At 52.3% G+C, this 17,915-nt stretch overlaps 1 protein-coding gene across 1 annotated transcript in view; it reads right to left on the bottom strand.

Moving 5' to 3' along the window:
• LOC143973794 (uncharacterized) overlaps positions 1-16,951 on the bottom strand; it is a 64,250-nt gene extending 47,299 nt beyond the window's left edge. Inside the window, exons 1-2 of the mRNA XM_077474650.1 lie at positions 16,919-16,951; positions 8,651-8,777 (exon numbers count right to left, since the gene is read on the bottom strand). Coding sequence (XP_077330776.1) covers positions 8,651-8,758 — 108 coding nt within the window. The 5' untranslated portion in view covers positions 8,759-8,777; positions 16,919-16,951. The remainder of the gene's footprint in view (positions 1-8,650; positions 8,778-16,918) is intronic.
• Positions 16,952-17,915: the final 964 nt, after the last annotated feature.

Below are 17,915 nucleotides of genomic sequence, written 5' to 3'. Positions count from 1 at the left end.
GAGGAGAGCGGATCGGTGAGTTGCACCAACACTCTACACACACAGTAGAACATGCCAGGCACACTCACACCCCCCCTTTACCCCCCGATCACCCCCCCAATTACCCCTGCCCCCCAGTCACAGTGACACCAATGTCATTTTTTTTTTTTTTTTTTTTTTTTTTGCATTGGTGTCATTTGTGACTGTAATAACTGTTAGGGCAGTTAGAGTTAGCCCCCTTTAGTTCTAATGTACCCCCCTAACCCCCCCAATAAAGGTTTAACCCCGTGATCACCCCCCGTCGCCAGTGTCACTAAGGCTGGGTTCACATTGCAGCGGTTTATGAGAACGAATGTGATTCGCACCGCACTGCAGTGCAAATCACATCCGATCTCTGTGCGATTCGAGTTCAGCCATTCGCCGCATCCGCCGCACCCGCCACACCCGCCGCACCCGCCGCAAATTCGCACGGGACCCTTTTTTTGGCCCGCAGCAGAATCGGATCGCATGGGTGTTCACACCATGCGATCCGAGTTTGCAGATCGCACTGCGATATGCGAACTGATCTGGGGGTGTCAGTAACATTTCACTGACACTCCCAGCAGTTCGCATAGGGCAGTGTGAACTGCCGCCGGGAGGCATGCGATGCGGGAACCCGCCGCGGATTCGCGGCGTTTCCGCATCGCTCCAGTGTGAACCCAGCCTAATAAGCGATCATTTTTCTGATCGCTGTATTAGTGTCACAGGTGACGCTAGTTAGGCAGGTAGGTATTTAGGTTCGCCGCAGCTTTTTATAGCGCCAGGGACCCCCATATACTACCGCATAAAGCCCCCTGATTGCCCCCTAGTTAACCCTTTCACCAGTGATCACCATATAACTGTTACAGGTGACGCTGGTTGGTTAGTTATTTTTTTATAGTTTCAGGGCACCCGCCATTTATTACCTAATAAAGGTTTAACCCCCTGATCACCCGGCGGGTGTCATTTGTGACTAATAACTGTTAGGGCAGTTAGGGTTAGCCCCCTTTAGTTCTAAGGTACCCCCCTAACCCCCCCAATAAAGGTTTAACCCCGTGATCACCCCCCGTCGCCAGTGTCACTAAGGCTGGGTTCAGATTGCAGCGGTTTGAGAACGGATGTGATTCGCACCGCACTGCAGTGCAAATCACATCCGATCTCTGTGCGATTCGAGTTCAGCCATTCGCCGCACCCGCCACACCCGCCGCACCCGCCGCAAATTCGCACGGGACCCTTTTTTTGGCCCGCAGCAGAATCGGATCGCATGGGTGTTCACACCATGCGATCCGAGTTTTCAGATCGCACTGCGATATGCGAACTGATCTGGGGGTGTCAGTAACATTTCACTGACACTCCCAGCAGTTCGCATAGGGCAGTGTGAACTGCCGCCGGGAGGCATGCGATGCGGGAACCCGCCGCGCATTCGTGGCGTTCCCGCATCGCTCCAGTGTGAACCCAGCCTAATAAGCGATCGTTTTTCTGATCGCTGTATTAGTGTCACAGGTGACGCTAGTTAGGCAAGTAGGTATTTAGGTTCGCCGCAGCTTTTTATAGCGCCAGGGACCCCCATATACTACCGCATAAAGCCCCCTGATTGCCCCCTAGTTAACCCTTTCACCAGTGATCACCATATAACTGTTACAGGTGACGCTGGTTGGTTAGTTATTTTTTTATAGTTTCAGGGCACCCGCCATTTATTACCTAGTCTCACTAGTGTACCCCTAAATTTAGGGGTGTCTACTTTCCAAAATGGGGTCATTTGGGGGGGGTTTGTGCCATCTTGGCATTTTATGGCCTTCAAAACTGTAACGCCCTTAGAAAGCCTGAAGGCGGTGCTTGGTTTTCGGGGCCCCGTACGCGGCTAGGCTCCCAAAAAGTCCCACATATGTGGTATCCCCGTACTCAGGAGAAGCAGCAGAATTTATTTTGGGGTGTCATTTCACATATGCCCATGGCATGCGTGAGCAATATATCATTTAGTGACAACTTTGTGAAAAAAAAAAAAAAAAAAAAAAAGTTTGTAATTTTCCCGCAACTTGTGGCAAAATATAAAATATTCCATGGACTCAACATGCCTCTCAGCAAATAGCTTGGGGTGTCTACTTTCTAAAATGGGGTCATTTGTGGGGGTTTTGTGCCATCTTGGCATTTTATGGCCTTCAAAACTGTAATAGGTAGTGAGGAGTGAAGTCAAATATTTACGCCCTTAGAAAGCCTGAAGGCGGTGCTTGGTTTTCGGGGCCCCGTACGCGGCTAGGCTCCCAAAAAGTCCCACATATGTGGTATCCCCGTACTCAGGAGAAGCAGCAGAATTTATTTTGGGGTGTCATTTCACATATGCCCATGGCATGTGTGAGCAATATATCATTTAGTGACAACTTTGTGAAAAAAAAAAAAAAAAAAAAAAAGTTTGTAATTTTCCCGCAACTTGTGGCAAAATATAAAATATTCCATGAACTCAACATGCCTCTCAGCAAATAGCTTGGGGTGTCTACTTTCTAAAATGGGGTCATTTGTGGGGGTTTTGTGCCATCTTGGCATTTTATGGCCTTCAAAACTGTAATAGGTAGTGAGAAGTGAACTCAAAAATTTACGCCCTTAGAAAGCCTGAAGGCGGTGCTTGGTTTTCGGGGCCCCGTACGCGGCTAGGCTCCCAAAAAGTCCCACATATGTGGTATCCCCGTACTCAGGAGAAGCAGCAGAATTTATTTTGGGGTGTCATTTCACATACGCCCATAGCATGTGTGAGCAATATATCATTTAGTGACAACTTTGTGTAAAAAAAAAAAAAAAATTTTTTTTTTGTCATTATTCAATCGCTTGAGGCAAAAAAATAAAATATTCAATGGGCTCAACATGCCTCTTATCAATTTCCTTAGGGGGTCTACTTTCCAAAATGGGGTCATTTGGGGGGGTTTTGTACTGCCCTGCCATTTTAGCACCTCAAGAAATGAGATAGGCAGTCGTAAACTAAAAGCTGCGTAAATTCCAGAAAACGTACCTTAGTTTGTAGATGTGACAACTTTTGCGCAAACCAATAAATATACAATTATTGACTTTTTTTTTACCAAAGACATGTGGCTGAATACATTTTGGCCTAAATGTATGACTAAAATTGAGTTTATTGGATTTTTCTAATAACAAAAAGTAGAAAATATCATTTTTTTTCAAAATTTGCGGTCTTTTTACGTTTATATCGCAAAAAATAAAAATCGCAGAGGCAATCAAATACCATCAAAAGAAAGCTCTATTTGTGGGAAGAAAAGGACGCAAATTTTGTTTGGGTACAACATTGCATGACCGCGCAATTACCAGTTAAAGCAGCGCAGTGCCAAAGTGTAAAAAGACCTCTGGTCATTTACCAGCAAAATGGTCCGGTCTTAAAGTGGTTAAACTTGGTCGTGCAGCGATTCCTTGTCAAATACCCTGGGGTCCAGGACATCTTGCGGCAGGCAAGGAAAATCTCGGCCCATTTCAGAAGATCTTACACGGCCATGGCTCGCCTTGCTGACATTCAGCGGCGACACCATCTGCCGGTCAGACGTCTTATTTGCGATTGCCCGACGCGATGGAACTCAACCTTCTATATGCTTGATAGGCTGCTCCAGCAGAAACGTGCAGTTAACGTCTACCTGTATGAACTCTGCGAAAGAAACGGTTCTGGGGAGCTGGGTTTTTTTTCACCGCGCCAGTGGCTGCTCATGCGCGACACATGCAGACTTCTGCGGCCATTTGAGGAGATCACCAAACTGGTCAGTCGCAGCCATGGCGCCATCAGTGACATGGTACCTTATGCCTTCTTTCTGGAGCGTGCATTGCGTCGTGTCATTGATCAGGCTGTGGAGGAGCAGGAGCGGGAAGATGAGGAAGTCGCAATGCTGGATGAATTCCCAGGGGGGGCTACTCTATCTGAGACAAGTCAACAACAGGAGTCTGAAGAGGAGTCAGAGGAGGATGGTGCCGGGGCGGATGAGCAGGAGCAAGAAGAGCATGCTTTAAACCTTTCTGGGATCCCTGTTGTGCGAGGATGGGGAGAGGAGAATGAAGAGGACGACATTATCCTGGATGATGAGCAGGAGCCAGGCCACCACACCGCTTCCACTTTAGTGCAAATGGGGGCCTTCATGCTCCAGTGTTTTAATAGGGACCCCCGTATAAAAAGCATGAGGGTCAAGGACCAGTACTGGGTGGCAACGTACTTAGACCCCCGGTACAAACACAAAATGGCGGAAATGTTACCGCCGTCGCAGAGGGCTGTCAGAATGCAGCACTTCCAGGCCTTGCTTCGAGAAATGCTGCATTCTGCTTTTGCGTGCGCTGGCAGAGGAGCAATTCCCACTCCCAGAGAAGGATTTGCGGGTACCAATCCAACAGCGCCTGCAAGAAGAGGCCGGTTTGAAGATGTGTTGGTGACTTCGGATATGAGGTCATTCTTTCAGCCGACCCATCGACAGGTGTCATCCGGATCCAGCATCAGGGAACGCCTAGACCGTCAGGTGTCCGACTACATTGGGTTAACGGCCGATGTGGACGCTCTGAGGAGTGATGAACCCCTAGACTACTGGGTGGGCAGGCTTGACCTCTGGCCAGAGCTTGCCCAATTTGCAATCGAACTGTTGGCTTGCCCCTCATCCAGTGTCCTGTCCGAAAGGACGTTCAGCGCAGCAGGGGGGATTGTGACCGATAAGCGTACTCGCCTAGCTCACGACAGTGTTAACTACCTCACATTTCTAAAAATGAATGAGGCATGGATCTCGGAGGAATTCAACACATGTGATCAGTAGACCATGTATATGTCTATAAACAATTTTTGGAATCAAGCACACAGACCTTCTTAATTCATTTGGCTCACTTCCCTGACCCAAAAAAGCACACCGTACTATATGCCCCTACCCTCCTCTTTGAAGAGGTTGAGCGGTGTCATATTTCTACTGGGGCTGCTTATTATGAGGGGTTCCCACCATCCCTGTGCTGTGCTGACTTCCTCCTGGGTGTTCTTATTATGAGGGGCTCCCACCATCCCTGTGCTGTGCTGACTTCCTCCTGGGGGTTCTTATTATGAGGGGATCACACCATCCCTGTGCTGTGCTGACTTCCTCCTGGGGCTGCTTACGGTGCTGCTGTCAGCGCTGTATGTCACGGAGCTGCTGTCAGCGCTGTATGTCACGGAGCTGCTGTCAGCGCTGTATGTCACGGAGCTGCTGTCAGCGCTGTATGTCACGGAGCTGCTGTCAGCGCTGTATGTCACGGAGCTGCTGTCAGCGCTGTATGTCACGGAGCTGCTGTCAGCGCTGTATGTCACGGAGCTGCTGTCAGCGCTGTATGTCACGGAGCTGCTGTCAGCGCTGTATGTCACGGTGCTGCTGTCAGCGCTGTATGTCACGGAGCTGCTGTCAGCGCTGTATGTCACGGAGCTGCTGTCAGCGCTGTATGTCACGGAGCTGCTGTCAGCGCTGTATGTCACGGTGCTGATGTCAGTGCTCTGTATTACGGTGCTGCTGTCAGTGCTCTGTATCTCCTGCACCCTCTTGTTTGCCTACCCTGGTCCCTGACCTTCCCTCTCCTCCATTGCCTTCATTAGCTCCATAGTCCTGAATTGTCAGAACAATTTCCCAAATAAAAAAAAAATGCTTGTAGTTATCGATCCCAAATTCACCTCATACATGTATTATGCTATTGTCCAGGTGGTGGGACTACGTGCTACCCCCTAATAATTACCCCGTGGCCGCAAATTCGACCTAAAGGTTTGCGAAATTCGCCTCCCATTGAAGTCAATGGAGCCCGCGGCGAACGGTCGTTTTCGCGAACGTTTGTGCCCGTTCGCGTTTCGCGTTCGCGAAACGTCCCGTCGGAAGTTCGTCCATCACTACTCACCAGTGCCTAGACACAGGGAGTGCAGCGATCTCACCAGTGCCTAGACACAGGGAGTGCAGCGATCTCACCAGTGCCTAGACACAGGGAGTGCAGCGATCTCACCAGTGCCTAGACACAGCGAGTGCAGCGATCTCACCAGTGCCTAGACACAGCGAGTGCAGCGATCTCACCAGTGCCTAGACACAGCGAGTGCAGCGATCTCACCAGTGCCTAGACACAGCGAGTGCAGCGATCTCACCAGTGCCTAGACACAGCGAGTGCAGCGATCTCACCAGTGCCTAGACACAGGGAGTGCACCGATCTCACCAGTGCCTAAACACAGGGAGTGCACCGATCTCACCAGTGCCTAGACACAGGGAGTGCACCGATCTCACCAGTGCCTAGACACAGGGAGTGCACCGATCTCACCAGTGCCTAGACACAGGGAGTGCACCGATCTCACCAGTGCCTAGACACAGGGAGTGCACCGATCTCACCAGTGCCTAGACACAGGGAGTGCAGCGATCTCACCAGTGCCTAGACACAGGGAGTGCAGCGATCTCACCAGTGCCTAGACACAGGGAGTGCAGCGATCTCACCAGTGCCTAGACACAGGGAGTGCAGCGATCTCACCAGTGCCTAGACACAGGGAGTGCAGCGATCTCACCAGTGCCTAGACACAGGGAGTGCAGCGATCTCACCAGTGCCTAGACACAGGGAGTGCAGCGATCTCACCAGTGCCTAGACACAGGGAGTGCACCCATCTCACCAGTGCCTAGACACAGGGAGTGCACCGATCTCACCAGTGCCTAGACACAGGGAGTGCACCGATCTCACCAGTGCCTAGACACAGGGAGTGCACCGATCTCACCAGTGCCTAGACACAGGGAGTGCACCGATCTCACCAGTGCCTAGACACAGGGAGTGCACCGATCTCACCAGTGCCTAGACACAGGGAGTGCACCGATCTCACCAGTGCCTAGACACAGGGAGTGCAGCGATCTCACCAGTGCCTAGACACAGGGAGTGCAGCGATCTCACCAGTGCCTAGACACAGGGAGTGCAGCGATCTCACCAGTGCCTAGACACAGGGAGTGCAGCGATCTCACCAGTGCCTAGACACAGGGAGTGCAGCGATCTCACCAGTGCCTAGACACAGGGAGTGCAGCGATCTCACCAGTGCCTAGACACAGGGAGTGCACCGATCTCACCAGTGCCTAGACACAGCGAGTGCACCGATCTCACCAGTGCCTAGACACAGCGAGTGCACCGATCTCACCAGTGCCTAGACACAGCGAGTGCACCGATCTCACCAGTGCCTAGACACAGCGAGTGCACCGATCTCACCAGTGCCTAGACACAGGGAGTGCAGCGATCTCACCAGTGCCTAGACACAGGGAGTGCAGCGATCTCACCAGTGCCTAGACACAGGGAGTGCAGCGATCTCACCAGTGCCTAGACACAGGGAGTGCAGCGATCTCACCAGTGCCTAGACACAGGGAGTGCAGCGATCTCACCAGTGCCTAGACACAGGGAGTGCAGCGATCTCACCAGTGCCTAGACACAGCGAGTGCAGCGATCTCACCAGTGCCTAGACACAGCGAGTGCAGCGATCTCACCAGTGCCTAGACACAGGAAGTGCAGCGATCTCACCAGTGCCTAGACACAGGGAGTGCACCGATCTCACCAGTGCCTAGACACAGGAAGTGCACCGATCTCACCGGTGCCTAGACACAGCGAGTGCACCGATCTCACCAGTGCCTAGACACAGGAAGTGCACCGATCTCACCGGTGCCTAGACACAGCGAGTGCACCGATCTCACCAGTGCCTAGACACAGCGAGTGCACCGATCTCACCAGTGCCTAGACGCAGCGAGTGCACCGATCTCACCAGTGCCTAGACGCAGGGAGTGCACCGATCTCACCAGTGCCTAGACACAGGGAGTGCACCGATCTCACCAGTGCCTAGACGCAGGGAGTGCACCGATCTCACCAGTGCCTAGACACAGGAAGTGCACCCATCTCACCAGTGCCTAGACACAGGGAGTGCACCGATCTCACCAGTGCCTAGACACAGGAAGTGCACCCATCTCACCGGTGCCTAGACACAGGGAGTGCACCGATCTCACCAGTGCCTAGACACAGCGAGTGCACCGATCTCACCAGTGCCTAGACACAGGGAGTGCACCGATCTCACCAGTGCCTAGACACAGGGAGTGCACCGATCTCACCAGTGCCTAGACACAGGAAGTGCACCCATCTCACCAGTGCCTAGACACAGGGAGTGCACCGATCTCACCAGTGCCTAGACACAGGGAGTGCAGCGATCTCACCAGTGCCTAGACACAGGGAGTGCACCCATCTCACCAGTGCCTAGACACAGGGAGTGCAGCGATCTCACCAGTGCCTAGACACAGGAAGTGCACCCATCTCACCGGTGCCTAGACACAGGGAGTGCACCGATCTCACCAGTGCCTAGACACAGGAAGTGCACCCATCTCACCGGTGCCTAGACACAGGGAGTGCACCGATCTCACCAGTGCCTAGACACAGGAAGTGCACCCATCTCACCAGTGCCTAGACACAGGGAGTGCACCGATCTCACCAGTGCCTAGACACAGGAAGTGCACCCATCTCACCGGTGCCTAGACACAGGGAGTGCACCGATCTCACCAGTGCCTAGACACAGGGAGTGCACTTTCAGGATAGTAGGTATAACTGTATCTCAGGGGGCGACATTGGGTTGTTGGGGTCCGAGGGGGGGGGGGGGGGTGACAGCCAAGTGTTGGGGGTCACATACCTGATGCCTGATGAAGGAGTGGGAGTACGAGACCTCCAGGTATTTCCTGAACCCCGCAATCAGTGAAGAATCCTCCGGGTGCTTCCTGAGGAGGCCGGTCTTCTTCATGGTGAGCAGAAGATTCAGCCTATGGAAACAGAGAAATACGGGGAGGTGAGGGGGGAGGGGGAGGGGTAGAACAGAGTGCTGTCATACTGCCGAAAGCATGGCCGGGGTGGGGTGGAGGAGGTGTCACTTTTGGTACTTTAAGCAGGAGGGGGGTGGGCAAGTGAGGGGCATAAAGGGCTTTTACCTGAAAGATATGGTGCTACAGTAGTAGTTCACAGCTCACTGGATGGGGGCGGGGGTTGTTGGCCTTATAGCCTGAGCCCATCACTGGTTAAAAGTCTGCCCCCCCTGCCGAGGTATGGGGCGGGGGGGGGGGCAGTTCTGAAAGTACAGCAGGAGGGAGCAGTGTAACGTCTATATTATTTGGACAATGAGCAGTGATGTGGCGGTACGTTGCCGGACTTCCAGTAGCCGAAAGATAGACACCTACAGGCATCACCCGGTATTGTTCTTTAGAGCCGGGGGGCTCAGCTCTATAGTAATAGCAATCAGAGCGGATAACTAGCTGCTGGATTGCTGTTATAAACAGCAGGAGGGGATGTGCCCAACCAGGATCTTCTATCCCACCGAGAGACCCGACACACACAGAGACGGGATCATCTCTGATCAGCTGTTCATGATGGATAACTGGATGTCAGTGTGCCACATGAGAGGACACGTCTCTCACACACACACACACACACACACACACACAGAGGACCCCACATGAGGACACGTCTCTCACACATACACACACACACACACACACAGAGGACCCCACATGAGGACACGTCTCTCACACACAGGACACCTCATGAGAGGACACGTCTCTCACACACACACACAGGACACCTCATGAGAGGACACGACACACACACACACACACACACACACACACACAGGACACCTCATGAGAGGACACGACACACACACACACACACACACACACACACACACACACACACACACAGGACACCTCATGAGAGGACACGACACACACACACACACACACACACACACAGGACACCTCATGAGAGGACACGACACACACACACACACACACACACACACACACACACAGGACACCTCATGAGAGGACACGACACACACACACACACACACACACACACACACACACAGGACACCTCATGAGAGGACACGACACACACACACACACACACACACACACACAGGACACCTCATGAGAGGACACGACACACACACACACACACACACACACAGGACACCTCATGAGAGGACACGACACACACACACACACACACACACACACACACACACACAGGACACCTCATGAGAGGACACGACACACACACACACAGGACACCTCATGAGAGGACACGACACACACACACACACACACACACACACAGGACACCTCATGAGAGGACACGACACACACACACACACACACAGGACACCTCACGAGAGGACACGACACACACAGGACACCTCATGAGAGGACACGACACACACACACACACACACACACACACACACACACAGGACACCTCATGAGAGGACACGACACACACACACACACACACACACAGGACACCTCATGAGAGGACACGACACACACAGGACACCTCATGAGAGGACACGACACACACACACACACAGGACACCTCATGAGAGGACACGACACACACACACACACACACACACACACACACAGGACACCTCACGAGAGGACACGACACACACAGGACACCTCATGAGAGGACACGACACACACACACACACACACACACACACACACACACACACACACACAGGACACCTCATGAGAGGACACGACACACACACACACACACACACACACACACACACACACACAGGACACCTCATGAGAGGACACGACACACACACACACACACACACACAGGACACCTCATGAGAGGACACGACACACACAGGACACCTCATGAGAGGACACGACACACACACACACACACACACACAGGACACCTCATGAGAGGACACGACACACAAACACAGGACACCTCATGAGAGGACACGACACACACACACACACACACACACACACACAGGACACCTCATGAGAGGACACGACACACACACACACACACACACACACAGGACACCTCATGAGAGGACACGACACACACACACACACACACACACACACACACACACACAGGACACCTCATGAGAGGACACGACACACACACACACACACACACACACAGGACACCTCATGAGAGGACACGACACACACACACAGGACACCTCATGAGAGGACACGACACACACACACACACACACACACAGGACACCTCATGAGAGGACACGACACACACACACACACACACACACAGAACACCTCATGAGAGGACACGACACACACACACAGGACACCTCATGAGAGGACACGACACACACACACACACAGGACACCTCATGAGAGGACACGACACGACACGACACACACACACACACACACACACACAGGACACCTCATGAGAGGACACGACACACACACACACACACACACACACACACACACACAGGACACCTCATGAGAGGACACGACACACACACACACACACACACACACAGGACACCTCATGAGAGGACACGACACACACACACACACACACAGGACACCTCATGAGAGGACACGACACACACACACACACAGGACACCTCATGAGAGGACACGACACACACAGGACACCTCATGAGAGGACACGACACACACACACACACACACACAGGACACCTCATGAGAGGACACGACACACACACACAGGACACCTCATGAGAGGACACGACACACACACACACAGGACACCTCATGAGAGGACACGACACACACACACACACACACACACACACAGGACACCTCATGAGAGGACACGACACACACACACACACACACACACACACACACACACAGGACACCTCATGAGAGGACACGACACACACACACACACACACACACACAGGACACCTCATGAGAGGACACGACACACACACACAGGACACCTCATGAGAGGACACGACACACACACACACACACACAGGACACCTCATGAGAGGACACGACACACACACACACACACACACACACAGAACACCTCATGAGAGGACACGACACACACACACAGGACACCTCATGAGAGGACACGACACACACACACACACAGGACACCTCATGAGAGGACACGACACGACACGACACACACACACACACACACACACAGGACACCTCATGAGAGGACACGACACACACACACACACACACACACAGGACACCTCATGAGAGGACACGACACACACACACACACACACACAGGACACCTCATGAGAGGACACGACACACACACACACACACACAGGACACCTCATGAGAGGACACGACACACACACACAGGACACCTCATGAGAGGACACGACACACACACACAGGACACCTCATGAGAGGACACGACACACACACACAGGACACCTCATGAGAGGACACGACACACACACACAGGACACCTCATGAGAGGACACGACACACAGGACACCTCATGAGAGGACACGACACACACACACAGGACACCTCATGAGAGGACACGACACACACACACAGGACACCTCATGAGAGGACACGACACACACAGGACACCTCATGAGAGGACACGACACACACACACACAGGACACCTCATGAGAGGACACGACACACACACACAGGACACCTCATGAGAGGACACGACACACACAGGACACCTCATGAGAGGACACGACACACACACACAGGACACCTCATGAGAGGACACGACACACACACACAGGACACCTCATGAGAGGACACGACACACACACACACACACACACACACACACAGGACACCTCATGAGAGGACATGACACACACAGGACACCTCATGAGAGGACACGACACACACACACACAGGACACCTCATGAGAGGACACGACACACACACACACACACAGGACACCTCATGAGAGGACATGACACACACAGGACACCTCATGAGAGGACACGACACACACAGGACACCTCATGAGAGGACACGACACACACAGGACACCTCATGAGAGGACACGGCACACACACACACACAGGACACCTCATGAGAGGACACGACACACACACACACACACACACACACAGGACACCTCATGAGAGGACACGACACACACACACACAGGACACCTCATGAGAGGACACGACACACACACACACAGGACACCTCATGAGAGGACACACACACACACACACACAGGACACCTCATGAGAGGACACGACACACACACACACACACACACACACACAGGACACCTCATGAGAGGACACGACACACACAGGACACCTCATGAGAGGACACGACACACACAGGACACCTCATGAGAGGACACGACACACACAGGACACCTCATGAGAGGACACGACACACACACACACACAGGACACCTCATGAGAGGACACGACACACACACACACACACACACAGGACACCTCATGAGAGGACACGACACACACACACACACACAGGACACCTCATGAGAGGACACGACACACACACACAGGACACCTCATGAGAGGACACGCCACACACACACAGAGGACATGTCACACACACACAGGACACCTCATGAGAGGACACGACACACACACACACACACACACACACACAGGACACCTCATGAGAGGACACGACACACACACACAGGACACCTCATGAGAGGACACGACACACACACACAGAGGACATGTCACACACACACAGGACACCTCATGAGAGGACACGACACACACACACACACACACACAGGACACCTCATAAGAGGACACGACACACACAGGACACCTCATGAGAGGACACGACACACACAGGACACCTCATGAGAGGACACGACACACACAGGACACCTCATGAGAGGACACGACACACACAGGACACCTCATGAGAGGACACGACACACACAGGACACCTCATGAGAGGACACGACACACACAGGACACCTCATGAGAGGACACGACACACACACACACAGGACACCTCATGAGAGGACACGACACACACACACAGGACACCTCATGAGAGGACACGACACACACACACACAGGACACCTCATGAGAGGACACGACACACACACACACAGGACACCTCATGAGAGGACACGACACACACACACACAGGACACCTCATGAGAGGACACGACACACACACACACAGGACACCTCATGAGAGGACACGACACACACACACACACACAGGACACCTCATGAGAGGACACGACACACACACACACACACAGGACACCTCATGAGAGGACACGACACACACACACACACACACACACACACACACAGGACACCTCATGAGAGGACACGACACACACACACAGGACACCTCATGAGAGGACACACACACACACACACAGGACACCTCATGAGAGGACACGACACACACACACACACACAGGACACCTCATGAGAGGACACGACACACACAGGACACCTCATGAGAGGACACGACACACACAGGACACCTCATGAGAGGACACGACACACACAGGACACCTCATGAGAGGACACGACACACACAGGACACCTCATGAGAGGACACGACACACACACACACACAGGACACCTCATGAGAGGACACGACACACACACACACACACACACAGGACACCTCATGAGAGGACACGACACACACACACACACAGGACACCTCATGAGAGGACACGACACACACACACAGGACACCTCATGAGAGGACACGACACACACACACAGGACACCTCATGAGAGGACACGCCACACACACACAGAGGACATGTCACACACACACAGGACACCTCATGAGAGGACACGACACACACACACACACACACACACACACACACACACACAGGACACCTCATGAGAGGACACGACACACACACACAGGACACCTCATGAGAGGACACGACACACACACACAGGACACCTCATGAGAGGACACGACACACACACACAGGACACCTCATGAGAGGACACGACACACACACACAGAGGACATGTCACACACACACAGGACACCTCATGAGAGGACACGACACACACACACACACACACACACACACACAGGACACCTCATAAGAGGACACGACACACACAGGACACCTCATGAGAGGACACGACACACACAGGACACCTCATGAGAGGACACGACACACACACACACACAGGACACCTCATGAGAGGACACGACACACACAGGACACCTCATGAGAGGACACGACACACACAGGACACCTCATGAGAGGACACGACACACACAGGACACCTCATGAGAGGACACGACACACACAGGACACCTCATGAGAGGACACGACACACACAGGACACCTCATGAGAGGACACGACACACACACACACAGGACACCTCATGAGAGGACACGACACACACACACACAGGACACCTCATGAGAGGACACGACACACACACACAGGACACCTCATGAGAGGACACGACACACACACACACAGGACACCTCATGAGAGGACACGACACACACACACACAGGACACCTCATGAGAGGACACGACACACACACACACAGGACACCTCATGAGAGGACACGACACACACACACACACACAGGACACCTCATGAGAGGACACGACACACACACACACACACACACACACACACACAGGACACCTCATGAGAGGACACGACACACACACACAGGACACCTCATGAGAGGACACACACACACAGGACACCTCATGAGAGGACACGACACACACACACACACACAGGACACCTCATGAGAGGACACGACACACACAGGACACCTCATGAGAGGACACGACACACACAGGACACCTCATGAGAGGACACGACACACACACACACACACACACAGGACACCTCATGAGAGGACACGACACACACAGGACACCTCATGAGAGGACACGACACACACAGGACACCTCATGAGAGGACACGACACACACAGGACACCTCATGAGAGGACACGACACACACAGGACACCTCATGAGAGGACACGACACACACAGGACACCTCATGAGAGGACACGACACACACACACACACACAGGACACCTCATGAGAGGACACGACACACACACACACACACAGGACACCTCATGAGAGGACACGACACACACACACACACACAGGACACCTCATGAGAGGACACGACACACACACACACAGGACACCTCATGAGAGGACACGACACACACACACACACACACACACAGGACACCTCATGAGAGGACACGACACACACACACAGGACACCTCATGAGAGGACACGACACACACAGGACACGACACACACACACACAGAGGACATGTCACACACACACACACACACACAGAGAGAGAGGACACTGCACGTACAGAGGAGCTGTCACTCATTGGTCCCCCCACACACAGCGATCGTCCCACACATGTAAGGTATCACCGTGAACATCAGACCACGGGGCAGTACTTCTATAGTGGTGACCTGTAAAGGGTTTTATAGCACCCCCTATGGAGAGGAACATTTACCTTGTTTGTCACTAGGGATGAGCTCAGGCGTGTTCGCATTGAACACGTGTAGAGCCCGCCAGGAAGTCAGCGCTGCACTAATCACAGGCAATGAGACATTGGCCGATCTCTGCAGCCACACATCAGGGTAATGTCTCACTGCCTGTGATTAACGCAGCGCTGCGCCGACTTCCTGGCGGCTCTACACGTGTTCCATGCGAACACGCCTGACCTCATCCCTATTTGTCACCATTGCACGGACGTGTGCAGTTTTAGAGAGTGACATGTTAGGTATCTATTTACTCCGCGTAACATCATCTTTTATATTTTATACATAAGAGTATATTTTGTCTTAAAATAATTGCATTTGGAAAACCGCTGCGCAAATACGCGTGACATAGATAATCGTAAAACCCAGCTCTCTGGTGTGTGTGTGTGTGTGTGTGTGTGTGTGTGTGTGTGTGTGTGTGTGTGTGTGTGTGTGTGTGTGTGTGTATATATATATATGTATGTTTGGGGATTGTTATATGTAAACAAAAAGTGTGATAAAAGTGTGGGGGGTGTGAGGTGTATACAGATACGAGTATATAGTGTGTGGGGTATATAATGTAAATGTCCCCCGTCTCACCCGATCGCTCCGGAAGTTTCTCCTTCAGCTTTTTGTCTGTCTCTGCCTTCAGCTCCATGTGTGAGAAAGAGGGGGAGGGGTGTCCTCCATTGTCTTGTAGCTCAAAAGGGAGAATTTGTCCTCCATTTTCTTGTAGCTCAGGAAGGGGGAGGGGGTGCCCTCCATTTTCTTGTAGCTCTTTTTGTTTTCTTTCCCTCAGAGATTGTCTTTCTTTTTAACATTCTGCTAAAACTTTGAGTATTAATACTGCTGGGACTTTGAAGAAGGGGTACACACCCCGAAATCTTGTCTTGAAAAATGTTAAAATAGTGCAAATAAAAAAATATCAAAGACGATAAACAGTAATGGGGTCCTCCATTTTCTTGTAGCTCAGGAAGGGGGGGGGGGTGTCCTCCATTTTCTTGTAGCTCAATGTGATTGTAGCCGTATTGGTGCAATTGTGACAGAGAAAATTGAGTACTGTCCGTGATACTTTTTGTATTTGCACTAACATACAATTTTTCAGGACAAGCTTTCGGTTATGTCCCCTTATTCAAGGTCCAAGCAGTACTCAATTTTCTCTTGTAGCTCAGGGAAGGGGGAGGGATGTTCTCCATTTTCTTGTAGCTCAGGGAAGGGGGAGGGGGTGTCCTCCATTTTCTTGTAGCTCAGGGAAGGGGGAGGGGTGTCCTCCATTTTCTTGTAGCTCAGGGAAGGGGGAGGGGTGTCCTCCATTTTCTTGTAGTTCAGGGAAGGGGGAGGGGTGTCCTCCATTTTCTTGTAGCTCAGGGAAGGAGGAGGGGGGTGTCCTCCATTTTCTTGTAGCTCAGGGAAGGAGGAGGGGGGTGTCCTCCATTTTCTTGTAGCTCAGGGAGGGGGGGGTGTCCTCCATTTTCTTGTAGCTCAGGAAGGGGGGTGTCCTCCATTTTCTTGTAGCTCAGGGAAGGGGGAGGGGTGTCCTCCATTTTCTTGTAGCTCAGATAAGGGGGAGGGGTGTCCTCCATGTTCTTGTAGCTGG

Source organism: Lithobates pipiens, unplaced genomic scaffold (genome assembly GCF_037356315.1).
Source record: "Lithobates pipiens isolate NorthernLeopardFrog02 unplaced genomic scaffold, aLitPip1_a1.2 Scaffold_117, whole genome shotgun sequence".
NCBI lineage: Eukaryota > Metazoa > Chordata > Amphibia > Anura > Ranidae > Lithobates > Lithobates pipiens.
The sequence above is the reverse complement of the archived record's forward strand: the minus strand, read 5'-3'. Positions and strand labels throughout refer to the sequence as shown.